The sequence below is a fragment of the Tenrec ecaudatus genome, chromosome 13, assembly GCF_050624435.1.
Source record: "Tenrec ecaudatus isolate mTenEca1 chromosome 13, mTenEca1.hap1, whole genome shotgun sequence".
Lineage (NCBI taxonomy): Eukaryota > Metazoa > Chordata > Mammalia > Afrosoricida > Tenrecidae > Tenrec > Tenrec ecaudatus.
Genome location: NC_134542.1, coordinates 101,799,945 through 101,826,958, shown reverse-complemented (window position 1 = coordinate 101,826,958; position 27,014 = coordinate 101,799,945). Strand labels below are relative to the sequence as shown.

At 42.3% G+C, this 27,014-nt stretch overlaps 1 protein-coding gene and 1 non-coding gene across 3 annotated transcripts in view; both read right to left on the bottom strand.

The window, feature by feature from the left end:
* CNTNAP5 (contactin associated protein family member 5) overlaps positions 1-27,014 on the bottom strand; it is a 1,091,618-nt gene that overhangs the window by 809,087 nt on the left and 255,517 nt on the right. For both annotated transcript variants that reach the window (XM_075529285.1, XM_075529286.1), the window contains exon 2: positions 14,105-14,209. In XM_075529285.1, coding sequence (XP_075385400.1) covers positions 14,105-14,209 — 105 coding nt within the window. The remainder of the gene's footprint in view (positions 1-14,104; positions 14,210-27,014) is intronic.
* Positions 13,743-13,849, bottom strand: LOC142425097 (U6 spliceosomal RNA). Its single transcript, XR_012779472.1, has one exon. It is a non-coding gene; the product is annotated as a U6 spliceosomal RNA (small nuclear RNA).

Sequence of the window (27,014 nt, the reverse complement as noted above, 5' to 3'; positions counted from 1 at the left end):
CCAGCAAGCACTCAGGTGAAACTGGCTCCTCAGGATTCTCAACTAGCTATTTGGAAGGAGTCCTTAGAGAGCACATAAGATCACACTAGTTGTGATCGCCCCATCTTTCTCAGTCTCAGCCTGTTTCTATGCAGGCGGGGCTCACTGATCCCAAAGGGAAAGTCAAGTCTCAAAGACCTTCGTGGGTCCTTAGCATTTTTGCAATCAGTGCTGTCTTCCCAGGAGAGAGGAAAAAAAGATATGCATGAATTTTGTGCCAAAGGAAAGCAGCGAAAGTTTAAAACCTCTTCATTCATCCATGAGCTCAAAAAACAGGAGAGGGGCGGAGGGGAGTGCCTTAACATAAGAAATCAAATTCTCCATGGCAACAAAAATTGTTATGCTAGAAACATACCATCTCAACTAACACAGGGAAGCACCTTGAACATTTCCAAGCATCTTTGACATTTTCAAGGAACAAATGATAGACATGATTAGAAAGCTGCACTTGGGGTCGGGGGAGGATGAAAAAAGACCAACTTTTCTAACAGAGACAAAGATATGTGTCGCTATTTGATTTGCTGAAGCACATGAAATGACTTAAAACCTTCCCCGCACTTTCAAGATGGTCTCACCCAGATCCCTGCTGCTTCGTGCACTACCACCAAGCGTCTATATTTCTTGCTGGTACTTTGTGCTTCTCCACAGTGCAGCTGACTGAAATGCACAGATCAAAAGATTTCTTGCCACAAGACAAGTCCCACTGGACCAAGACAGTGCCTTTTTAAGTCATGATGCAGCTTGACTCAGCAACCTAAAATAATACTAATCTGATTCCATTTATGTAATTTGTCATTTCCCAAAGGTAATTCGCTCTCTTGCTTGCTTTTCATTATCTTTTGTGTGTGGATAGAGGCACGCTGAAAGGTAGAGATGAGCATGTGTGTGGAAATGCAATAACAGAAAAAGGATTTGGCAAATCCCATCCACAGATAAGATCGCTGACTAAAGATGCTTCAGGATGTACTCAGACCACATAATCTCTCTCCTCGTAGACCCAGGCCCCTGGTGCTATATCAGTACTTCAGATCAACAGCGGCTTCCAAGGGAATGCTTTTTCCCCCCAGAAAAATTGGTTTCTCACTTAGAAAATTCTTCTTTTTATTTTTCAACATCGATCTCAACTGTGTTCGTCAGATATCATTTCACCTGCACACCCTTAATATTTTTTAAGTCTAGGAATGTTTATTGATTATTTTGACAAAAAATACTTCCAAAATGCAGTAGTTAGGTAATCTCGTGTCATATTCAGAGTGAAAAGGTGGCGGCAAGCCTGTTAATCAGGTCGTAGCTTCATGACCTCATTTGGAGGCAGTAAGGACATAAAGAGTTCACTGGAGGCAGGACACACGTTCGCTTCCTGGGAGACATTGCGGTGACAAGACACGTGGAAGTATGCGAGTGCCCTGAGCTAGAGAAGCCACGCGGAGACCCCTTCTAACACCGAGATGCTTACAACACCACTGGATCCACAAGATATCCAACCCACTGGCCTGTGATCTTCCTGCATTTTGTGTCATTGTATGTGTTTCATGAGTCTGATGTGGAGTTCATAGATTGGTATGGGACATGTAGGCTAATATTGGACTTATGGACATGATCTGGATGGGACTGGGATGTTTTCTTAATGACAATTAGTCTTTGATATAAAACCTTCTCTTACACACATATGAATGTCCATGAATTTGTTTCTCTAGTCTACCTGGATTAACACACTAAGTAATACAAATGTAGACACTTAAAAAGCCCATGAGTCAAACTCGAAGCAGGATTTGAGTTCACTCTAGCATTATAATTAAGTCAAAAGATGATCCAATTCTACAGAAACATAAGGCCCCTTCTTAAATCCATTATATTTCCTGAGATAGGTTGCTAATTTAGTTTTCCTTTCTTGGATAATTATATTTTGAGTCATTTTAAGATGATTTACATCTTTGAATTCCAAAATTTATACTTACCCAGAATATCATTAGAATGAAAACTATAAATACAGAAGGGATAACTTTTCCTTATAGAATTTCAGTGATTAAATATTTAAAGAACTAAAGCAAAAAGAGTCATTAGAACACCATGGTCATTATCAGAAGTAAGATCTACCAATGGTGCTAAAATGCGTGTGGTACGTTTAAGCAGAAACAAGGTTTGCAAAGTACTGAAAAACCTCACTCCCAAATATGTAGTAGTTACAATGGGAAACAGAAGAATTTATAGCACAAAATTTTAGCAGACAACACCTTAGCCTAGGGATCAAGGTCAACCACACTGAAATACATTACAACATCATGTTTAACTCCTACTAGGACACACTGTGGTGGTCACTGCAGATGCATGAAAACAAATGCAATGTGTGGAGCTCGGACAGCAAAAGGACCTTAGTGGGATAGGGAGGGAAAAGGGATTTGGCGAGTAAATAATGAAGGCAGGAGGGGGAAGGGAGGGAGGGGGAAGGGAGCACTAGAACTGTTTGTGATTACATAACTCTTTTTAAAGGTTACTTAATCATGGGAGGAAGGGAGGGGAGGGAAAGCTCCCAGTCTGCTGTCAGGGTGGGGGGTGGGGTGGGTACAACTCTCCTTGAAAGGATTGACCTATTGAATTGTATGATACGCAAATTATGTGCCAAAAAAAGTGCTGGGAAAAAAGGAAAACAGCATTAATAGGAAAATAAGAACATTTCCATTTATTAAATTTTGTACTATATGTAATGGTATTACATCAAGATTAATTCCTTAATCTTGACCAGTATTTAATAATATATAAGATGTCAACATACGGAAAATCTGGGTGAAGGCTGCACAGGCATTTTGTACTATTTTTATAACTTACATAAGTCTAAAATTATATAACAAAATTTTAATGAACTGTTTAAAACCACACATAAATATATGCATATATTTGTATTATCTCTCTCTATATGTATATATGTAAATCAAGACTTCATGGAAATAGCATCTGGGCATTTGGTAAGTTTATACCAATATTCTAACCTTGGTTAGTTATCATTTCACTCATTTACATTAACTTAGTCTTAAGGTCCTGCACCTTCGTTAAATGCTTAGCTTCAGTTATAACTCTTAATTTTTGCAGAAAATCCTTGCTTTAATGTTAAAGATTATAAAAATTCTATAATCAAATTATCACTACATTTTCTAAAATCATTCATAATATATAGCCAATATTATTACTAAATTTCTTCTCAACATGTAATGTGCTAGTATTACATTATAGAGGGTTTGTTTAAGAGGGAGGAGATAGCTGATAAATTCATTATCTAAAGGTTGATAGTCTAGGGAAAAAACACTTGAAAATCTTATTAAAGAAGCAGCCACATTTCCAATAATAGATCCTATGCACTAAAACCTCAGATGTAAAATATGAGTTATTTACATAGGTCCTTTCTATAAAATAGTATTAGTGTTACTTAGCAAGCCCAACTAAGATTCCTTTAATATTCCTTCTATAAATTTGGTTTTAAAAATATTGTTATTAGTGGCAATAAAGTTCTTTGTATAAAACAGGAAATTATATCTGTGCCATTTACAATGGGGAAATAATGATCATAAATACACACTTTTAAAAAGAAAATACTTTCCCAGTTTAGATAGAACTGATTCAGTCTCTGAGCATGAATCCTCTTTTAGCCTCATTGTTTTCTTTTTAATATTGAGTTGAAATCTGCTCATAGAGATCTTGAAAGTGAAACTAATTTCAGAAGGATGATGGGATCACCAAATGATCATGTTTATTTTGGTGGGTAACTTTTTCTACTCACTGCGAGCTTAGTTTTTTTTGTTTTGTTTTGCTGTTTGATTGGCACAATGCTTTCTCTGTAGCAGCAGTATTAAAAAGAAAATTATTTGGCTTTATAAAAAGGAAGACATGTTAAAGTATATGTTTATCCAAAATATGATACAAAGTAAAAGAGAAAGAGGGTCACAAATATTTTCATTCCTATATCAATGCCATTTCCACATTATATCCCACTACTACCATGAAAAGAGAAGTGTAGGGTGATCTACACAAAGCGGCACCAACCACCTACCTACCTCAGGATGAACTGCACCATGCAATACGCCAAAAGTGGTGAAAAAGTATAAATGCAACCAGAAGCTTCATACCTTTGGGCTGCTAATATGGTCTTTTGAAATAATTGGACTAAACAGAGGACTAAAAATAGTCTACGGAGTAGAGAATATTACTCAATTGTGAACTGCAAATAACATAGAAAACAGAGGTTCAAGAAGGCTAAACTCCAAGCATTAATGTACACCCGAGCTGCATGTTCAGACTGCTATCTGCAGAAGGGAACAGAATTTATTTAACAGGTTTATGAGAAACATACCAGGGGGAGACTGGATATGGTCTGATACAAACATTTTTTTAAGCAGCTGGACAAAAATTTGACAAGTAATCCAGCTGTTAAATAAATTGTATTTCCCTTCTGCAAAGAGCAGCCTGCAGGTATTTCTCCATTTCTTAGGGAAAGAGCAAATCTACTTGGCAATGACTCTATAGTGTCCTGCTACATTCCTTGTCTGAAAAAAATGTATTACTACAATGTTCTTCCAAGTCCTTAGTCGGATTTTGTAGTAGACAATCAAAGGAAAGTTAGGGTTGCTTTCAGTGCTCAATCGCCATCTCAATAAGAGAGTCACCCAAGCAAAGATTCTTTGGTCAAGTTAGTAACAGGCTTTCACTTGGTTCTAAAACCTTTCACAATCCCTTTTTTCATTTTTTGATCTTTCTAAGTTGGCCTGGATCTTTCAAACAGCCCCTGTCTGGTTTACCAGACAGATTCCTGGGCCCCAATGTCCAGGGAATGGAGTTCCAAAAGTTCCTTGGTTAGCATTTCTTCCAGAAACCAGTCTAGTTTCCTTGGTTTTTTCCCCCCTATGAACTCTTCTACATCTTGTTTGAGATACTGGACCTTCTCCAGCATGTTTGTGATTTCCTTTTTAAATACGTGGAGTACTTGACTTTGATTTTTGATTCCTGGTAGTTCCATCAGTGGTATTAACACACAGGAGAGACTGAGAACATGTTGGACTTGGGAATCCAACATAATCTGAATTTTCATTCTTCATTGCCCTTGAAACTTCTTACAGATGGACACTGCAAGCAAAGTGGTGCTGGTTCAGCCCTTGATTAGTTTGGCTCTAGGGGATGAAGACTCCTTGGATTGCTGACGTGGTGGTGAAGGGAGTGGTGGCAGAGAGCTGCTACTGGGACATAACAAAGTGCTTTCAGTGATGTCAGGATTTCCTGGTGGTGCTGAGGACCTAGTTAAAGGACCAGGATAGGGAGTCCCCATTCCACAAGCACCCAGAGAAGCCCACACATCCTCACATGATCCTACACTTGGTCCTGGTTGTGGAACACTATAACTACCATCCCCATAAGAATAATGGGCAAGGTCACTCCAGGGTCCTGTGACAATATCCTGGTACCTGCCTTCTAAGAGGGGGGAATTCAGTCTGACAATCCTGCTGGGATTATAGACATTGAGAGACTGAGCTTGGGCTATGCCAGGTGAAAAATATGTGCTTGGAACTTCTGGGGAGTAATTGATCGGACGGTATCTAGGTATGTTACAAGTCTTAGAATTGAGGCGGTAATTGTATTGGAACTCTGCCCTTGCAACTCTGGTCTTATAGGATATGTATGCACTTGGATAAGGAGCTTTTTTACAGGCAGGAGAAAATCCAATAGTTAGAATTGTACTTAAGATAAAGTGGCTATTCCTGGTGGCATCCTCTACTTCGATCCAACTCCCAACAGGGGCCCCCAGACACATAGAAGCCATCACCTCCTCCACCTTCTATGTGCCTTGTGGTCTCAGCTAGGCAGTCTCTGAGTATCCTACAGGAAATGGGTGACTAGCAAGGTTCAGAATGAGGAGGATATTACAGGTGGAGGTGGATAAAGAGGAATATCTGCACCCCAAACCCATAGTCATGTCCATAAGGCAGACCATCATGAGGGCCATAGCCCAAGCACCTTAGGGCTGCCACGAACCCTTCATATGCTCTTTGTTCCATCTTTTGAATTGGACTCTAATTCTCATATGGAAATATTACCAGCTGTACCCTCTTTATGCCTGGGTGTAGGTCAGGCAAATATTTTGAGTTTGGATATACAACAGGGGCAAAGTATTTCTTCATAACCCATGTTCAATATGTCAAAAGTTTATTTACTCCCAAGAAACAATTTTAAATGGTGTCCAAGCACATACAGGAGAGTTAATATTTTAAACCATGCAGCAATTAATTGTCATTGAACTCATGTAATCCCACTGAGCAGACTTAATTCTTTGTATAGCAAAGATTTACAATTGCGAGAGAATGTAAGTACAGTTGACCTTTGAACGATGTGGCTGACAGGGGTGCCAACTGCTCGTGCACTGAAAATGTACACATCTAATTTGGAGTTGTCCCTCGGACACATACTCATATTTCTTTTTATTTCCTCTGTCTATTGCTATGTTGGCAAGCTTAGCACCCTGGTGTTGTCCTGGGTGAAATGTTGCCTGCTAGAGGGGGACTGTTCGAACACACCAGCCATTCTGTGGGAGAAAGATAACCCAGCCTGTTTCCCTGACTGTCTGCTGTCTTGAAAGCCTAGTAAGAGGGTTCTAATCTCTTCCATAGGCTTACTATGAATCAGAATGGACAGCACTGCAGTGGAGGATTATTCAGCAGTGAGTTCAAGTGTATCCATCTAAAATGCTACAGGGTGCTAATCATCTTTGTGTAAGTAGTTCCTCTCTCCAATAACGGCTTACATCCTTCCACTCCCCTAACCTGAGAGATGAATTTTATAGATCGAGATGATTAATATCACTTGAAGAGGATACTCCCAGCAAATTGTGGCATAATGATTATGTAGTTGGGCTAAAAACACAAGGTCACCAGTTCAAAACTACCGTCAGTTCCATGGGAGAAAGATGAGGTTTTCTACCCTTGCAAAGACTTACAGTATCTGAAACGTGCAGGGGCAGTTCTACTATCTTCCTGTAGGGTCTCTATGAATCTGAATTGACTTGCTGGCAGTGAATTTACCATAGCAAAAAGAGGGGTGGAAATCCATGTATTAAGTAAGGCTTTGCATTACATTGCTATTTGCATTACATTGTGGAAATCCATGAATTAATGTAAGAGTCTGCATTACATTGTTAAAGAGCCAATGATATTTAAACGCTTGTTGACAAATATGTGGAAGGCTGAATGGAGTAGAAAACTGAGGGGGACAGAACAGGGATGGCTACCTGCTAAGGGAACAATGAACTGTGAGACCAGGCCTGGTAAACTTCCTAACCCACATGGAGCCGTAGCCCGAGATAAACAACAGATATCTGCAGAAAACCAAAGCTCAGACTGAGAGAACTCACCAGAAAGTCACATGACCATCTGCAGGTCTCTTACGCTCTGCCTTTAAAAAGTAAGAACTATTTCCCTGGTGTCCTCCTCGCCTCACAAGGACACCTTTTCAAGTGTATCCACTCTATGCTTCCATAAAACTTTTGCTTAGGTTTTTGCTGCAGAGAGAGAGAGAGTGTGTGTGTGTGTGTGTGTGTGTGAGACAAGCCACGCATGGGAGAGATTTGCTTAGTACCACCAAGGAAAACAGACCTAGTGCTGACAATAGGACTGTGACATTCTCTGGTGTGGTAGGTGTGGGCAGGGGCATTCAGGATAAGACATCATCTTCAGGTTTGTCTCATTCTAGAGGTAAGCCAATGGAAGTTTAAATGTCTGGTTGTATGCCTTTATCTTTTGCTTTTGATCTGCGTTCCTTGCTCTCCTCTCAATCCAGAGTTAATTTTGTTCATGAGGCAGGGGGAGGGGAAGCCCCTCTCAGGACTGAAGGAAAGGGAGTTTTGTTTATGAGGCTGAAAGGGGGTGAGTCCCTCCCAGGACCTAAGAGAGAAGGCATGACATTCTCCCTCTGGGTGAGGTGGCACCATGCATGGCTGACTGGGAGCAGGGAGCGCCTCGATTGTTTATGAGTCCACGTGGATGTGGTCTGAAAATAATCAGTAGACATGCATCCAGGGAGAGACCCAGTTGGTCACTGATGGCTTCAGTCCCTCTCCCTGCCAGGTGAGTGTGTATGCTGAGACACGTAACACAGTGAAGCCAACTCCACGAGTAACATCTAAAGAAGATGTACCAAGCAGTACCGTGATCCATTACACAGAGTTCCTCCGAGAAGATAAGGAACCTTTGCCTTTTCCCATTTCTACTCCAACTAAACCTATTCACATCCCAGATTTTTCATTGGCTGTTTGTCAAGTGGATCCATAAGACTTTGTACCCACTGGCCTGTGATCTTCTGTATTCAGCATCATTGCATGAGTTTCATGAGTCTGAAGAAGACTTTATAGATTGGTATCAGACATATGGACTAATCTTGGATTTAGGACTTGATCTGGACTGTGCTATTCAACTGCTCTTTTACATAAAGCTCTATCCTGTATGTATCAGAGTGTCCATGAATTTGTTTCTCTAGTCTGCCCAGACTAATCCCTTAGAAACATCTTTTATTTCATTTTGGGCAATACCCATGGTTGGCTTTATAACTCAGGGAGAATGATTTTGTATTGTTTTAGCCCTAAAGGGGATGGTGTATGAGGAAGGTGAGGGGATTCAGAGAGCAAACCATGAATGCAGGAAGGAATGCTAGAACTTATGTGATGATGTGTATACAATTGATTTTAAAAGTCATTTAACCATGGGCCTATATACTATTTGAACACTGTATCAGGAAAACTACTTAAAAAACAAAAAGAAAAAGAAACCAAACTTAACCAACAGTTACCATGGGTAAAGGGGAAAGACATGTTATTTAGGGGGCATTGGGTTTATGTCAATGGTAGTGGAATAATTTGGGAAGGGTATCAATAATGGTTGCACAACACGAAGAGCATAACCATTGGCACTGCATTATACAAGTAGTGGGGTTGGAAAAGAAGAAGACGAAAGGTCACATTCATAGGCTTGTCAGTCTATACAGTTTGGCTCTTACTAAGACCTGGGAAGAATTTACCAGAGCCTGGACTTGGGGGCTGCTTATGTTTGATTGTGTTTCTAAAGTACATAGTACGGCCCTACAACTATCCACTACAAGGCACATGCTAGTAAGTCATCAATTCTGGGAATCCCAGTTAGGGGCTTGTTAATGTTTCCAGAGATGGGCACTTAGCTATTTTTAACATTTTCCTTTTCCCTTTGGAATGTTACTAGGAATCCAAAAGAAAGTATGTGCATGCTTCAGTAGGCTTTGCATGCCTGAGTAGGAAGGACTAGCTGTGGAAAAGAAGCATCAAGAACAGGCTGACCTGCACTCAGCAGTTCCCAACTGGGAAGGTGGCGCAGCCCTCCCCAGAGGGCTCAGAGGAATACAAGCCAGGGTCAACTTCTAGAGTTGTAAGAGCATCCTGTTCCTGGGACACCAGAGGCCAGGGACTCCACCCAGCTCTTTGTCATATTCTTTAACAGAGAGATGGGGCAGAGAACAGTCATACCTGATCACGACCTTTTGGGAAACCTGTTGAAGAGCTGGAAGGATCAGAAATGATCTCTAGATAGCCGGAAGTGGAAGAAAATGGTTTTCTTTTCTACTACTGCCTGGCCTCTGTACCAACTAGGAGATTCTGAAACTTGTCCAGCTATTGGGTCTCAGAGTTACAAGATCATCTCACAGTTGGAGCGATCCTGTCTAAAGGAGGGGTGGGCCCTTGACCCCAGCTGAGTGGAGGTCAGCCTCTTCCTGGTGCCCTTCAGCCACGCTCTAGTTCCAGGAATAAGAGGAACCATGGCTCCTCCACTGCGCCCTCTTCAGGAGGGGACATGATCTAGTAGACTATCATGAGTGTGCATGTCCTCAATATACAGGAGATTTAAAAACTTGCATGGATAAGATGGGCAGGTTTTCCTAAGGATCCTGGGCATTTTCCTGAAGAATTTTGGCACAAACTGGCGATTTTCAACCAGACTTGGAGGGCCCGCATCGTCCTCCATTCTCACTATTACAGGGCTGAGGAGAAACAACATATACTGGAAGCTACCGGGCACTGAGCTGACAGCTACATGCCACAAATTCAACCTGACTTGATGGAGCCACAGCCAAGGCTAAACAAAAACCTCAAAGGAACTATATACTACATAGAAGGCCAGGCAGTGGCAGAAAGGAGGCTGCTCAAAGGTTTTAAGCAAACTGACCTCGCGGAAAGAATGAAGGGCCTTCCAGTCAAATCTGTAAATCATTAAAAGCTGGCCAAGTGGGCCCACAACAAGGATGAGAATTCAGCCTATTAGAAGCAATTCAAAGATTTACTAATTTCCATCTAGAATCAGCTGAAGAGAAAGTTGTCCTAAATACCCATTTTGTTAGTCAATCTACTGCAGATATTGGCAGGAAGCTCCAAGGTCAAGCTATGGGACCCTAAAGTGGCCTAAAAAAGCCACCTTATGGCAGCAATTCTAGTGTGTAACAACTGGGAGTTAGAGGAGGAACAGAGAGAACACCCAAAAAGCCAAAATGATTGGGCAATGACTATTTCAGGCATCATCAGGCATAGGACCCCACAGGATGGTGGTTCGCCCATTCACCCAATCTAGACTCTGGGTACTCTGTTATGTCTGTAGGAAGGTAAGCCGTATTCCGAGTGCGTTTTGTAAAAGAGGTCCCCCTTGAAACACGGGGGCATGAGGGAAGCTGTCTGTAGGTTTCAAGTGTGGGACCCCAGGACACCATGCATATGAGTGACCCTAGCAAATCTTGGTGGCAACGGGTTTTACTCATTGGTGGGGCCCAGGTTCCCTGCTTCTCCAGCAGCATTGGTGACATCAAACTCGAGGAGCTGTGGGCAGGTGTAGATGTTGCCACAAGTCCCTTCACTTTTTGCTAGACACTCGGGCTGGCTGTCGAGTCAGTATGAATGTATTTTAGCGGCCTCCAAACTTCTTCCTACAATTGTGCTCTTGGTATTCATTGGCTTGCCAGCAAGAAGCCTCTGAGCCCCTCCTCTGCCCTACACCTGGGGGGACTCTTGATTCTCACATCCGTTTCAGCTGTCAAAGAGGAACCCCAAGACCATAGCCGCAGTGGGAACCAGTAAGGGAGGGAGCTAAACAAGTACTGTTCTACGCCAACATCCGTCAAAGTCCACAGAATTAAATTGTGGGTCTGTCTATCCCAGGTAAAGCTGACGCAAGGTCTAGCTGATGCTGATACAAGACAGAAATAATTTCCTGTAACATCAAGTAAATAAAACACAGTTCTCTCAGGGCAAGCTTTTATAATGCTCCACAAGCAGGCTTCAGAGCAAAGAAGTGAGTCGTTGATTATTTCCCTTCCGTGCTTTTGTTTGGACTCAGTTTGGTCCAATGTTGTGGGAAATGCTGTATGCGTCAATCACCCTTAAAGTCCAACCTCCCCCCCCCCCCCCCCTTGCACTGCCTGGGCTAGTTCAGCTCTGCATGTGAATAAAGAGAGACTCTGGAAGGCAGAGCTCCACCAGGGTCTCTAAGGAAAGGAAGAGTGTGCCCTCCTGCTGCAGGCCAACTCTACCCTGCAATGTAAGTCTGGTCTGCCTGGAGACTTAATGCCGCAAAGTGCATGGTATTGGTCTACAATCCCCAGGAAGACTGAGGTCCCCATACATGACGAGCAGATGCCCCAGAATGTGACATTGGCACAGAAATCATTTGAACTTTGGCCAAATAGTTTCACAGCCCACCTCCCCACCCAATACCGTCCTTCTTTAAACTGGGCTAGTGCTACTGTTATCACGTCTATCTCTCGTTTCTCTCGGGAGACCTGGTGGCGCAGCGGGATAAGCACGGTAGCAGCACTGTAGCCTTCGTGCATTAGCGGTTACGCATTGGGCTGCTAGCCAGAAAGTCGACAGTTGGAAATCATCAGGTGCCCCGTGGGGAAGACTTTCTACACACCCAAAGCATAAGAGTCTCAGAAACACATCAGGGTAGTTCCCCTGGGCGATAGATCACTATGGATAGGAATCTATCCATGGCAGAGCTTGATTTGTAGTGTGAACTTAGAACTACACGACGGTGGCTACTAGGAGCACGTACCAGTGCTGCGCTCACAGGGTCATTGTAAACATACACTGGTAGAATGCTTAATGCTGTTTTCCATAGGAAATCCAGCAAAAAGCCATAGTGATCTAAATTGTTATTAATATTTTCTTTCTGTTGAGTCTTTGGCTAATTTTTCCTCTTGGAAAATATTCTAAACTTATTTCTCTTGTAAACCTTGGTATTTATTTATTTATCTGATGCAGATGCCATTAAATGTCGGAAGCATAGTAATTACACATTAGGCTGCTAAGTATAAGATCAGCAGTTAGAAACCACCAGTCACGCTCCAAAAGAGAAAGACCAGGCTTTCGACTTCCGCTACAGGTCTGGAGACCTGTAGGTCTGCTCTGTCCTATGGGATCACTGTGAGCCATAATCAACTCGATGGCAGTTAGTTTTTTGGAACATTAGATGAAAACCTGTAAAGTTTAACATGAAAACAAACAAAGATATAAACAATATTAGAAAGCATATGACTCCTAATGGAGATTCAGAAATTATAAGTATTAATACATAATTTTATCATACATTTTAAATATATAATTGCATATCAAATATTGAATAATTTATAAGATAGTCATATAATATTAAAGTGTACAATATGCCATTTATATGATATATTATATCACATATTATAAATACTATATAGTATAATATGTAGTTATAAAACACTTTATAAATAATTCTAAGGGATTAATAGTCATTTCAAATGTATCCCAGAAAAGGATACATGATTCAACATTAAAAAAAATTACCAACACAGTTGGCTTAATATAACAGTAGAAAAATATAGTCCAAGTCAATAATGTCAGCTTCAGTAGATCTTCAGGAGTCTTCATACTGAACACAAACATTTATTTTTCACCTTGAAAAAGAGTTTGTTATATTGAACTGGTATTTAAGGATCTTTAGAATTAAAATATAACTATATGTGTGTCTACATACATATAAAAATGCAAAACATACATGTGATTAAGCTTTATGTTTTGTAAGCGAGAATAGAAATATAGTCCTATACAATGATAACTATAATTTAATATATGTTTCCCCAAATCATATTTTTAGAACACATTTCACGCTAAAGACTAATGAAAGGTAAATTCACTTACTTCTAGGAGCCCTGCTGGCAATTGTTGGGCTGCGACCACAAGGTCAGCAGGGCAAACCCATCAGCTACTCTGCAGGAGAACGGAGGCACTCTGCTCCATCTCAGAAGCCCTAAGAAGCAGTTCTCTTCTGCCCCAGAGGGTCATCTTGGGTCAAAATCAACAATATGGTAGTGGTTTCTATTTTTATATTTTAAGTTTTCACTTTTGTTGCATGTTAGGAAGATCAATTCCAGAGTATTAAATCAAACTAGAAGGATTACAGATTATTTATATTTTCTTACTCATTTAATTAGCAAGTTTTATACTATTTATGGTACTCATTTAGCAAATTTTGGTGGAGACATGTTTTTGAAGAAAAAATATCTCAGAAGTCTTCATTTTCCCTTAACCATATTAATGGTTTTGGCAGATGCTTTATTAGATATGCATGAAATATAAAAGTAAAGAAAAACCAAATCGTTTCAAAGCTATAATCACAAAGGCCTCTTTTGTTTTTTTTTTGGAACACTTTACGAATTTGCGTGTCATCCTTGCGCAGGGGCCGTGCTAATCTTCTCTGTAGCGTTCCAATTTTAGTATATGTGCTGCTAAATTGAGCACAAAGGCATGTTATGATCATTTAAATGTAAAGCGTACATTAGAGAAACAAGAATCAGCATATTTTAAATATCCAATATGTTCTTACATATATAGTTTCATTCATATTGAACCCCTCCCTCAGCCCCCATCCAATGGCCCCATCAATCATCTGCCAAAGATTGCTTTTGAAAAATGTATGAAGCTCATACATGATCCTTCAACTTCTTCCTATATGTATATTTAGCACTTGATTAAGGGTCCAGGCCCCCAACTTACCAATTCTTCGGTTAAGCTGAGCTGAGCTGTAAGGACCACTGAAGTTTGAAGAACTGGAAAAAGCCATTGGAGGGAGCATGGATGCTATTGGGTCATCACAGTTGTCTAAAATGATAGGAGAGAGAACCAAATTCTATTAGCAAGAGAACTTGAAGGATTAACTCATTATATTAACTCTATTCATTTATTAACCACTCTGTCTGAACAAAGTTATGTATTATGGATTTATAAGTATTATTTCATCTACTGCTCACAGCAATCCTGATGGAGAAGTATAATTTCCTATTACAAACTGGAAAACCGGAGTTGTAAAGTAGATTGAGTTGTCAAGTAAACTGAAATGTAGATTATGCAATTAGATTGTCCAAGATCACTACATTAGAAAATGCTGTAACAAGAATTTTCCTCCAGATTTGTCTGCAATGGAAGACCAATTATCCATCCATCTCTGTAACGTACCACCTATGCAAACCTTAATTTACTATGTATTGAGCTAATTCTATAAAAAGGGAGATCAATTAAAGGTGGAAAAATTATTCAGTTATTCACATTCTCCAATCCCAAGGACCCTGGTGATAATTGTATCCCAAGAGATAAAATAATTGAGACTGTCTCACTTTCAAGTGTATGAAAACCTGTGAAAACAAGCTACTAATTATGGTGATCAATTTTTATTCCTGGAAAATTAGTTACTGATTCATTTCTATTTACTAAGTAATAGAAAGTATTCCTAGAGTTTATATTATCTTTAATCTGACCATCACTGCAGTAGCTACTAGTACAGATCTTCCCCATTTTATGCTTTTCCAAATTTGTGATATGCATGTTGTGTATAACTCCATCAATATTGTCAACAAGTAGAACAGCTTTGGGCCACAGGAAGAATGCTGTTCTAGATAACATATATGTCTCTCCAGGAGACACAAATGTCCTGACCTTCCAATTGCATGTATAGGACCCAGATCTCCACTCTAAGCATGGTGTTGGTGTTGTTAGATACTGTGCAGTTGGTTTTGACTCATGGTGATCCTATGAAAAAGTGAACAAAACCCTACTCAATCTTGTTCTCTCCCCTTGATCAGCTACTTATTACATTATTGTTAGTCCTAGGATTTCCTGTAGTATATTTTTGGAAGTAGATTATCAGGTCTTTAAACTTCCTAGTCCTAAGCCTGATAGTACCACACAAACACCTCCTATGGCAGATGGGTCCTGGCAGCATAATCTGTTATATTGGTCAGTAATCAAACAATAGTTTTCACATAACTACCAATGCTGGTAGCTGCTATTTGTTCATTAATGTATGTGCTACTTTGACAAGTTATGTTAGTGAAGAAAAACTCCATTACAGAATGGGTCTTCAATGTGGAAATATTGAAAAGATAGGAGAATGAATGAAGGAAAAAGGAAGGAAACAATCTGCAAATGAGTGAACACAGCTAAAGCAACACTCTTTTCCTAGTTGTCCGTTTTGTGCACAATTGCTCTTAATAGCCATTGCGAAATTACGTCATGAAACTTTAGACACATTTCATCCACAACATTCGAAATGTTCCTGTCAATGGAAGGTTAACTTTATGACTCCTTGTAATTTTTTTGACGTTAAAAAGGAAAAAAATTACGTAGGATGAGGAAGTTCCTTGTTTATAATACAAATTATTATTGTGTTACTGCTGTGCTGTTAGGTTCCACCAGGTCCACTCTGCTCAGAGTAGCCCTATCGACAACACAAGGAAACACTCCTGAGCCCCGTACAGTCCTCACAATTGTTGTTTGAAACTATTGTTTTCACTATGGAATATATCTTGTTGAGACTCATCCTCTTGTTCCATGATCCTCTACTTTGCCGAGTATGATTTCTTCTCCAGGGACCAGTTCCTTCTGCTGACAAATCCAAAGTAAATGAGCTGAATTGATGCCATCCCTCCTCTAAACTACATTCGTGCTTCAATGCCTTCAAGACAGACTTGTTCATTCTTTTGACAGGCCATTGTATAGTCAATATTTCTCTCCCACATTATAATTCAAAGATATCAATTAAGAATGGAAGGGAAATTCCTCTACGTAATAAAGGCCACATATAAAAACCAATGCTCAGCACCACCTTTAATGGGGGGAAAATGGAAAACATTTTGCCTGAGATTGAGAACCAGAAAATGGGATGCCCCCTCCCCTCCATCACTCTGATATTCAAAATAGTGCTGGAAATCTTAGTAAGAACACTTATATTATGAAAATAAGCCAAAGTAATACAAATGGGCAAAGAAGAAAGGAAACTCTCACTATTTGCAGATGATGTGGAAAGTCTCAGAGACTCAAAAAAAAACCCTGTTAGAAACAATGGAGGGATTTAGTAAAGTAACAATATACAAAATAAACAAGCAGAAGAGCACTCTGAGAAAGATATCAAGGGGAAAAAATTAACAATAGCCACGCAAAAGATGCAATACTTAAGAATCAACCTGGGGAGAGGGGGAAGATGGCCGACAGGGACACCCGCATACTCTGAGAGCTCCTCCAAACAAAGCGGGATTGGCGACCAGGTAGCTGAATAGCAAGAGTCTGGTGAGTGAAATATCCCCCTGGGACAGCACCCCAGTCCTACCCCACGTATTTGTCCGGAGCAGGGGTCTAGGTGAAAGAGGACCGGACTCGTGGGACATCTCTGGCCACTAAGCTGCCGTGAGCTCACTGGCGACCGGCTTAGGCTCCATCCCCAAACGGACGCCAGCCCAGAGCCACTTGCCTGCCCTGCCTACTCCAGCGGCCCACTCCCCACTCCCCATACGCGGATCTCCACTGGGAGAGAAGCTTTCCTCTCCCGCAGTTCCCCTCTCCCCGCAGGGCAGCGATCTGCCCTCCGGCCCACGTCCCTCCCTCCATTCATCCAAGCTCAGGGGAGCGGACCCGCGGGTTGTCTGGCGACCCCCACGGGGGACCATCCACCCGCACCGCTGCCGCGGACCTCTCCACCTGCCCTCCGTGCGCTGGCCTCCCACCCCCGCCCGCCCCCGCCAGCCCCTGGCAGCCTAGTGCCAGCTCCACTCCTGGCCGGGACCCTGCGCTGAGCACTTCCCGCCAACAGGAGCCATAGCCCAACCCGCGCCTGTCCCGGACCCTGAGCTTCCGCGGAGCGCCGCGCCCCGCGCTGCTGAGTCTGCCCACCAAGGGCCCCCCCCTGCGCAAGGCACAAGAGTAGGTGCCCTCCCCAGGGTGCTGCGGGGACCCCGGCGGCCGCGACTCTGAGCCTGAGCAGAGGAAGGGCGCCATTGCCCCCTGCGGTTTCGCGCCAAGCCTCCTTTGCCGGCACCATTACCCCCTGCGGTTTCGCGCCAAAAGGGCGGAGAGCGAACACCATTGTTCCCTGCAGTGTCCAGCCCGGGCAGATCAAACACTCCACCTGCAGTCTAGGCTTTGCAGTCCCTGAGGAGCCCTCAGTGAGCTCCAGCCAGCTCTCACCACCTGGGGCCCTGTTGGGTCCCCAGTGCCAGCCCTAAGCCTGCCGCAGCCCGCCCCAGCCACCCCAGGAGACGGCACAGTGGCCTGAGCCTCCACACAATAAGGTTACTCCTGTCTCCCAGAAGCATGGGGCCTATTAAAGGATCAAGGAAAAATCAACAGACCACATCACTCCCAACAAAAAAATCAGAAAAACGAGGCACTTTAACAGACCTAACGTCACTCATAGAAGAAACAGATATAGATCAGCCACAAAAGGAAATCTTCAGAACTCTGCTTGCAGTAATACAGGAGCTAAGAGAAGAAAACCAAAATAAGGATGCAACGATAGAAGGGATGAAATGCACAATAGAGGGGATGAAGTCCACAATAGAGGGGATGAATACTATCCACCAAAAGGAACTGCAGAAACTAACAGAGGAGGTAGCAGAGGCCACACAAAAGGTCACAGAAGCTATATCTAGGCTTGAGGAGGCTGAGAACCGTATCAGTGAACTCGAGGACGCTCAAAACAAACGAAGCAAGCGAGAAAAACAATCAGATAGGAAAATTAAAGAAACAGAAGACAGCCTGAGATCAATGACAGATGCTATGAAGAGGAATAATATTCGAATAATTGGTCTACCGGAACACAACATAACACACAAATCGACCGCCAAGATAGCAAAGGAATTCCTGGAAGAAAATTTCCCCAACCTAACAAAGGAGAATCCGACTCTCATACAGGAAGCAGAGAGGACGCCGGCTAAGCTAAACACCAAGAAGAACACGCCAAGGCATATAATTGTAAAATTATCCAACTTAGAGGAAAAAGAGAAAATTCTACGAGCATCAAGAGAAAGGAAGACAGTCACATACAAAGGAGCGCAGGTAAGGGTATGCTCAGACTTATCAGCTGAAACCATGAAGAGGAGGAGAGAATGGAGCAGCATCTTCCAAATTCTGAAAGATAAAAATGCCTCCCCCAGAATCCTATACCCTGCCAAGTTATCCATTAAGATAGAGGGTAAGATAAGGGTCTTCCAGGACAAGGAAGAACTCAAAAAATATACTGCAAGTCACCCGACCCTGCAGAACATACTGGCTGACTCACTATGGCCAGAAGATCAAGCTCCAACTAGAACCTCCAGGAGACCACCATATATCCCATCTCCATCTAGAAGCCAACATGCCAGCAACACGTACCAGGACAACACGGTCTCAGATGGAAAAGAGGACAGGATAGAAACCCTCCACTCAAACGCAGTACACTGATATGAAGGAAGATAGGCAAAGACCCAAAACACAAAACAGAATATGGCAACCATGAAGCCAGAGATTGTAATAATCACTTTGAATACAAATGGGCTCAATTCATATGTTAAAAGAAAGAGGCTGGAGGATTGGATTAGAAAACATAACCCATCAATCTGCTGCCTGCAAGAGACACACCTTAAGCAAGCAGACAAGCATATGCTGAGAATAAAGGGCTGGCAGAAAGTTTACCAAGCAAATGGTAACTCCAAGAAGGCAGGAGTGGCTATCTTAATCTCCGACAAAATGGATCTCAAGATCCAAAACATAAAAAGAGACAAAGAGGGACATTACATAATGCTCAAAGGCTCAGTAAACCAGGAAGCAATAAGCATACTGAATATTTACGCACCTAATAAAGGTGCGGCAAATTTCGTCAAACAAACTATTAAAAAAATGACAGAAGAAATCACGGAAACAACAATAATAGTGGGGGACTTCAACACTCCACTATCAGAGAAAGACAGGTCACAGGGAAAGAAGCTCAGCAAAGAGGCCAGAGAGCTAAACAATGTAATTAGGCAACAGGGCCTGATAGACATCTATAGAGCCTTTCATCCAAAAGCAAAAGGTTTCACATTCTTCTCCAATCCACACGGATCTTTCTCAAGAATAGATCACATGCTGGGGCACAAGGCCAGCCTGAGTAAATTCAAACACATAGATATTATCCAGACGTCTTTCTCAGACCACCATGCCATAAAGCTGGAGATTAATAGAAGGGCACCCAGAAAAGCAAGGGCCACCAATTGGAGAATAAACAACGATCTCCTGCGACATGAATGGGTTAAGGTCCAGATCAGAGAGGATATCAGGAAATTTCTAGAAACTAATGAGAACGAGCATACAACATATCAAAACTTATGGGACACTGCAAAGGCAGTTATCAGAGGTAGCTTGATATCACTGAATGCATACATGAAAAAAGAAGAAAGGCGTATGACAGATATGTTAACACAAAACCTCCAACAACTAGAACAGAGTCAACAGAACTACCCCTCCAATAGCAAGAGAAAAGAAATAATAAAAATCAGGGCGGAGTTAAACCAGTGGGAAGACAAAAGAACAATGCAAAGGATTAACGCAACTAGAAGCTGGTTTTATGAACGAATTAATAAAATTGACACTCCCCTGGCAAAGCTTACCAAAGATAGAAAGGAACAATCATCAATAGCCAGGATGAGGGATGAATCGGGGGCAATAACAACAGACCCCAATGAGATAAAAAGGATAATCACAAAGTACTATGAAGGTTTGTATTCTAATGAATTCAGAAACCTGGAAGACATGGATAAATATTTAGAAAAACAATCTATCCCTAGATTATCTGAGACAGAGATCAAGAACCTCAACAAACCCATAGCGAAGGAAGAAATAGAGAGTGTCATCAAAAACCTACCAAGGAAAAAGGCCCCAGGGCCAGATGGCTACACAGCAGAATTTTACCAAACATTCAGGGAAGAGCTGACACCGATCCTCCACAAAGTATTCCATAACATAGAAAAGAACGGCAAGCTCCCAAACTCATTTTACGAAGCCAGCATTACTTTGATACCCAAACAGGGAAAAGACCCCACAAGCGTAGAGAATTATAGACCAATATCTCTAATGAACATAGATGCAAAAATCCTTAACAAAATATTGGCCAATAGAATACAAAGGAACATCAAGCATATCATTCACCACGACCAAGTAGGATTCATCCCAGCGATGCAGGGATGGTTTAACATCCGAAAATCCATCAATATCATTCACCACATCGAGAAGAAAAAGGATAAAAACCATATGATAATATCCATAGATGCAGAAAAAGCATTTGACAACATCCAGCATCCATTCCTAATCAAAACACTCATGAAGATAGGATTGGAAGGTAAGTTCCTCAAGCTCATACAAGCTATCTATGAAAGACCAACAGCCAACATCATAGTCAATGGAGAAAAGACAAGAACAATACCACTGAAAAAGGGTACAAGACAAGGATGCCCCCTGTCCCCTCTTCTATTCAATATCGTTTTGGAGGTTCTGGCTAACAACATAAGACAGCGGAAGGACATCAAAGGGATCCAGTTGGGAGAGGAGGAGGTGAAACTATCGTTATTTGCAGATGACATGATCCTATACATTGAAGACCCACAAAACTCCACAGTTGGAATACTTACAGCAATAGAGGAATACGGAAGAGTAGCAGGATACAAGATCAATAAACAGAAGTCGGTAGGGTTTCTATACACATCGGACAGGGCCATGGAAGAGGCGATTAAGAGGGAAGTACCCTTCACAGTAGCCAAGAACAAACTGAAATACCTAGGAATATACTTAACAAAAAATACTAAAGACCTATATAAGCATAATTATAAAACCCTATTACAGGAAACCAAAAGTGACCTTCACAAATGGATGAAGCTCCCCTGCTCATGGTTAGGTAGGCTGAACATAGTAAAGATGACAGTTCTTCCTAAAGCACTCTACAAGTTCAATGCTATACCAATCCAATTACCATCAACCTTCTTCAAAGAATTGGAAAAACTGACCACCAACTTCATATGGAGAGGGAAGAAACCCAGAATTAGCAGAGAACTCCTCAAGAAGAAGGACACAATTGGAGGACTCGCCCTGCCTGATTTTAATGCCTACTACACAGCTACAGTGGTCAAAACAGCATGGTACTGGCACAATGATAGACACTCAGACCAGTGGAAAAGAATAGAAAGCCCAGGAGTAAAATCATCAGCATATAGACAACTGATCTTCGACAAGGGCCCCAAAAACGTCAAGTGGGAAGCAGATGCCCTCTTTAATAAGTGGTGCTGGAAACAATGGATATCCACATGTAGAAAGTTGAAACAAGACGTCTACCTCACCCCATGCACAAGAATACACTCAAGGTGGATCACAGATCTAGAAGTCAAACCCCAAACCATCAGGACCATTAAGGAAGGAATTGGGACTAATCTCAGAGCACTGGCCCAGGGAGCACATAGGCTCACTGCAACAGGGAAGGGGTCACACACAGGTGATCTGGAAATCGACAAATGGGATCTAATAAGAATAAAACACCTGTGCACCTCGAAAGACTTTGCCAAGAGGGTGACAAGGCAACCCACAGACTGGGAGAAGATTTTTAGTAATGACACGTCAGACAAAGGGCTCATTACTAAAATCTACAACACCATCATGACCTGCAAAAAGAGGAAAACAGTTAACCCCCTAAGGAAGTGGGCAAAAGAAATGAGAAGAACTTTCACTAGAGAGGAGATCAATATGGCCAATAAATATATGAGAAAGTGCTCCAAGTCCCTTGCCATAAGAGAAATGCAAATCAAAACAACCATGAGATACCACCTAACACCCCTGAGGCTAGCCCAGATCAGTAAATCAGAGAGCAACAAGTGTTGGAGGGGCTGTGGTGAAATAGGAACCCTCCTCCACTGCTGGTGGTCGTGCAGATTTGTACAGACACTGTGGAAAGCAATCTGGCGATACCTAAAGAAAATGGAAATCGATCTACCTTACGACCCAGCCATCCCTCTACTGGGCATATACCCGGTTGAAGCAGCAAATAAAACACGACCAGTCATATGCGCTCCAATGTTTATTGCGGCACAATTCACAATAGCAAAGACTTGGAAACAGCCTAAGTTTCCATCGATAGACGAGTGGATTAGCAAACTTTGGCACATACACACAATGGAGTATTATGCAGCATTGAAAAGCACCGATGAGCACATGAAACACGTTATTTCATGGGAAGAGCTGGAAGGAATTATGCTAAGCGAGGTAAGCCAGTCCCAAAGGGACAGGTACAACATGAGTCCCCTGAGGTAAGTACAATCAGCATGACAGAAATGGGGCATTAATCCACCCAAGGGGAGGGTATTGTTTATATCTCCACAGGGAAAGTGGGACCAGACTTCAACCCAGTGTCGCAAGGTGTGAATGCATTATCCCGGCGTGGAGGACGGAACCGGTGGAGAGGTCTGGGAGGCAGGCCCCAGCACCATAAATTAAGTGGATTCCTGCCCCTCCCCCGAAAAGAACTTGTTCCAAAGGACGACATTGACCCTGCAGCTATGGGAGATGGTCATATTTGACCAGAGCACACGGGAGCAGATGAAGGGGCAGGAGGAGAGAGTGGAGCACAGCCTGGCCCACCAGGCCGTGATGATGATGTTCCTGAGTAGAGCAGCCAGTCCACAGAGAGAACAACATGGCTGGCCCTACTATGAGACATGATGCCCCTCAGTGACTAAGGGCGATACAGGGGACAGCACCGGAGACACAGTGTGGGAATTGCACCTGACCTGATCCCACCACACCGAGGCAATGCACTGGGGGAGTGCAGCGGAACAGCAAGGGAATGGAGTGGCAAGGTCCCCAGGGAATGCTGAAAGTGGACTTTGGGGCCAGGGCGTGGTGCCCCAACAGACTGGTCTGGAAAACGCTCCTAAGGGCCAGCAAAGATCCCTGAACTAACTACAAGCTTTTCTCTTGTGAACTGTTTTGTTCTGTTCTTTTTCAGTGGTTTGTTTTGGTTGTTTTGTTGTCCGGTTATATACTGTTGCTTTGTGTTCCTCTGTCTAGTTTTCGTGCATGTTAGTGACTCCACAGGTCTGTCTGAATAGGACAGGCTGGATGAACTATCGGGAGGAAAAACAACGGGACCGACAGTTCCGGGGGGACTTGGGGTGGGGGGTAGGGGGGGTAAGGAAGTGGTGTTAACAAACCCAGGGACAAGGGAAAAACATGGGACCCCAAAGGGTAGAGAAGGGGGAGTGGCAGGCCTGGTGGGAAATGATCAAGGGTAAGGTTGATTAGAGAAGAGGTATACTCTAGCCCAGGTGGCAATGAAGCATGGTAGTAGGGCAGGAGGAAGGTCAAGGGAGATGGAGGAAAGAGCTAGGAGTCAAAGGGCATTCATGGAGGTCTAGACAAAGACATGTACATGCAAATATATATAGGAGGTTGGGGAAATAGATCTTTGTGTCTATATTTATAGATCAAGTATTAAGGTGGCGGAAGGACCTTGGGCCTCTACTCAAACACTCCCTCTATGCATGAATACCTTCTTTTATTAAATTGGAACTCTATGATGCTCACTCTCCCGACACAACAGCTGGAGCCTACATGGGTGAACAAGTAAATGTGGTGAAGAAAGCTGTTGGTGCCCGGCTATCAAAAGAGATAGTGACTGGGGTCTTAAAGGCTTGAAGATAAACAAGCGGCCATCTAGCTCAGAAGCAACAAAGTCCACATGGAAGAACACACCAGCCTGTGTGATCGAGTGGTCCCAAAGGGATCAGTTACCAGGCATCAAAGAACAAAAAATCATATCATTGACTGCACACCTCCATGATAGGATCGCTGAAGACAAATGGGTGCATAAGCAAATGTGGTGAAGAAAGCTGATGGTGCCCGGTTATCAAAAGAGATAGTGTCTGGGGTCTTAAAGGCTTGAAGGTGAACAAGCGGCCATCTCGCTCAGAAACAAATAAGCCCACATGGAAGAAGCACACCGGCCAGTGCGATCACGAGGTGCCCAAGGGACCAGATATAAGGCATCATGCAAAAAAAAAAAAATATAAGTGTGTGTATGTATGTGTATTTATGTGTATATGTATATATGTATGTGTATATATATATTATATTAAATGAAGGGGGAAGTGCAGAGTGGAGACCCAAGGCCCAAGTGTCAGCCAATGGAGATCCCCTCATAGAGGGGCTTAGGAGAGGAGATGGGTTAATTAGGGTGTGAGGTAGTATCGATGAAGAACACAGCTTTCCCCCAGATCCTGGATGCTTCCTCCCCCCAACTACCATGATCCGAATTCTACCTTGCAGGGCTGGATAGGACAGAGGCTGTACACTGGTACATAGGAGGGTTGGAGATACAGGGAATCCAGGGTGGATGATACCTCCAGGACCAAGGGAGTGAGGGACGATGCTGGGAGAGTGGAGGGTGAGTGGGTTGGAAAGGGGAAACTGATTACAAGGAGCCACATGTGACCTCTTCCCTGGGAGAGGGACAGCAGAGAAGGGGGGAAGGGAGACCCCGAATAGGGCAAGATATGACAAAATAACGAGGTATAAATTACCAAGGGCATATGTGGGAGGGGGGAAAAGGGAGGGAGGGGGGGAAAAAAAGGAGGACCTGATGCAAGGGGCTTAGGTGAAGAGCAAATGCCTTGAGAGTGATTGGGACAGGGAGTGTATGGGTGTGCTTTGTACAATTGATGTATGTATATGTATGGATTGTGGTAAGAGTTGTTGGAGTCCCTAATAAAATGTAAAAGAAAAAAAAAAAAAAGAAAATGATTAGGGCAAAATATGTACAGATGTGCTTTATACAATTGATGTATGTCTATGTATGGATTGTGATAAGTGTTGTATGAGCCCCTAATAAAATGTTTAAAAAAAAAAAAAAAAAAAAAAAAAAGAATCAACCTAATGGAAGAAATACCTTGCTTCCCCGAATATAAGACACTGTCCTTTATATTTTTCCTCAGGAAGACACACAATGTCTTATTTTCAGGGGTTGTCTTATTTTTATTAAGTATGGTACACCAATCTTCACTGATTCACATATAGTTAAGTCGTCTTCTGGAACACCGACCCACAGTGCTGAGTCAAAGGGCACCCACGGGTTTCCTTCTTCCCCCTGAGGACACACCATTAATGCCTGACGCAGAGCGTCCTGCTCCTCACTTCCCAGAGGGGACTTTGACTCACTGTCCATGTCTCCCTCCGTGCCTCCACTTGCACCACGCACAGGACAGACCCGGCCGTGACCTGGGGCACCGACCTTGTGGATGGGGCTGCCCGCACCTCTCCAGTCCCCTCCGAGATAGCAGCTGTCACAATGGGCACATGAGAAAACGGCCCGACTTTGTGACTGCTCCGTGTCGGTACGCTGCAGAGCCACGCCTATCACTATGTCTGACTTTCAGGGCATGGCTTATATTGTGCAAACGCTTAGGAATCCTGCTGGAGTTTATTTTATGGGTATGTCTTATTTGGGGGGGAAACACGGTAAAAAGACCTTTACATAGAAAACTACAAATTATGATTACAAAAACACAAAAGAGGCCTACACAAATGGAAGAATATCCCACGGTCATGGATAGGAAGACTTAATATTGTGAAAATGCCCATTAAAACCCACAATAATGTATACATACATCACAATTCTGATCTAAATTCCAACTTTATTCTTTTGAAAATAATAATCTATAAATTATCAAGAGTTCATGAGGGAGGGAGCTGAGGTGGGGGAGGTGGGGGCAAAATGAGGAGCTGATATCAAGATCTCAAGTAGAAAGAAAATGCTTTGAAAATGATGATGGAAACATATGTGCAGGTGTGCTTGACATAATGATTGAAATTATGGATTGTGAAAAGAGATGTAAGTGCTCCCAATAAAAGTACTTAATAATGAAAACAGAAAGAAAACATTAAAAATGGAGATAATTCATTTAAACATGGCAGTTTACTAAGAAGTAAGAACATGGAGTTAAAAACTGTTCTGGTGCCATGGTTTCATTATCAACTATAGACTACAGTGAGAAACTCCTGAAATTTTTAGTCTGGATGGCAATGCATGTAAAGTTTGGGGAGTTCAAAGAGTGAAAAAAAAATTAAAAGATTTAGTTTAGTAGGGAAATGCATTCATGTTTAGGACCCATTTGGCAATGCTAATCAGGAGTTTTCAGTGATACTGTTTATTCAATTATGTGATTGTTTTCCATAAGGAGTTTTTAAATTCAATTAAATTCTAATAAAATGTTTGTGTTTACTGTAAAAAACAAAAGCAAAAAGAAATGGAAAAACTATTTACCAACTTCATATGGAGGGGGGAAGATACCTAACATAAGCAAAAACCTCCTTGAAAAAGGGAATAATGTAGGAGTGCTTACCCATTTTCAAAAGCCGTTATTCTGCCACAGTATGTGAAACAGACTGGTACTGGTACAATGACAGATGCATAGATCAATGGAGCAAAATAGAAAACCCACTTACATGCCACTGACTTTTTACTAAGCCAAAAAGCTTGAAATAAAGAGATAATCAATTCAACAAATCATGCTGACCAAATTGGATCTCCATCAACAGAAGGATTAAGCAGTACCCATATCTACCCCCCATGCACAAAAATTAACTC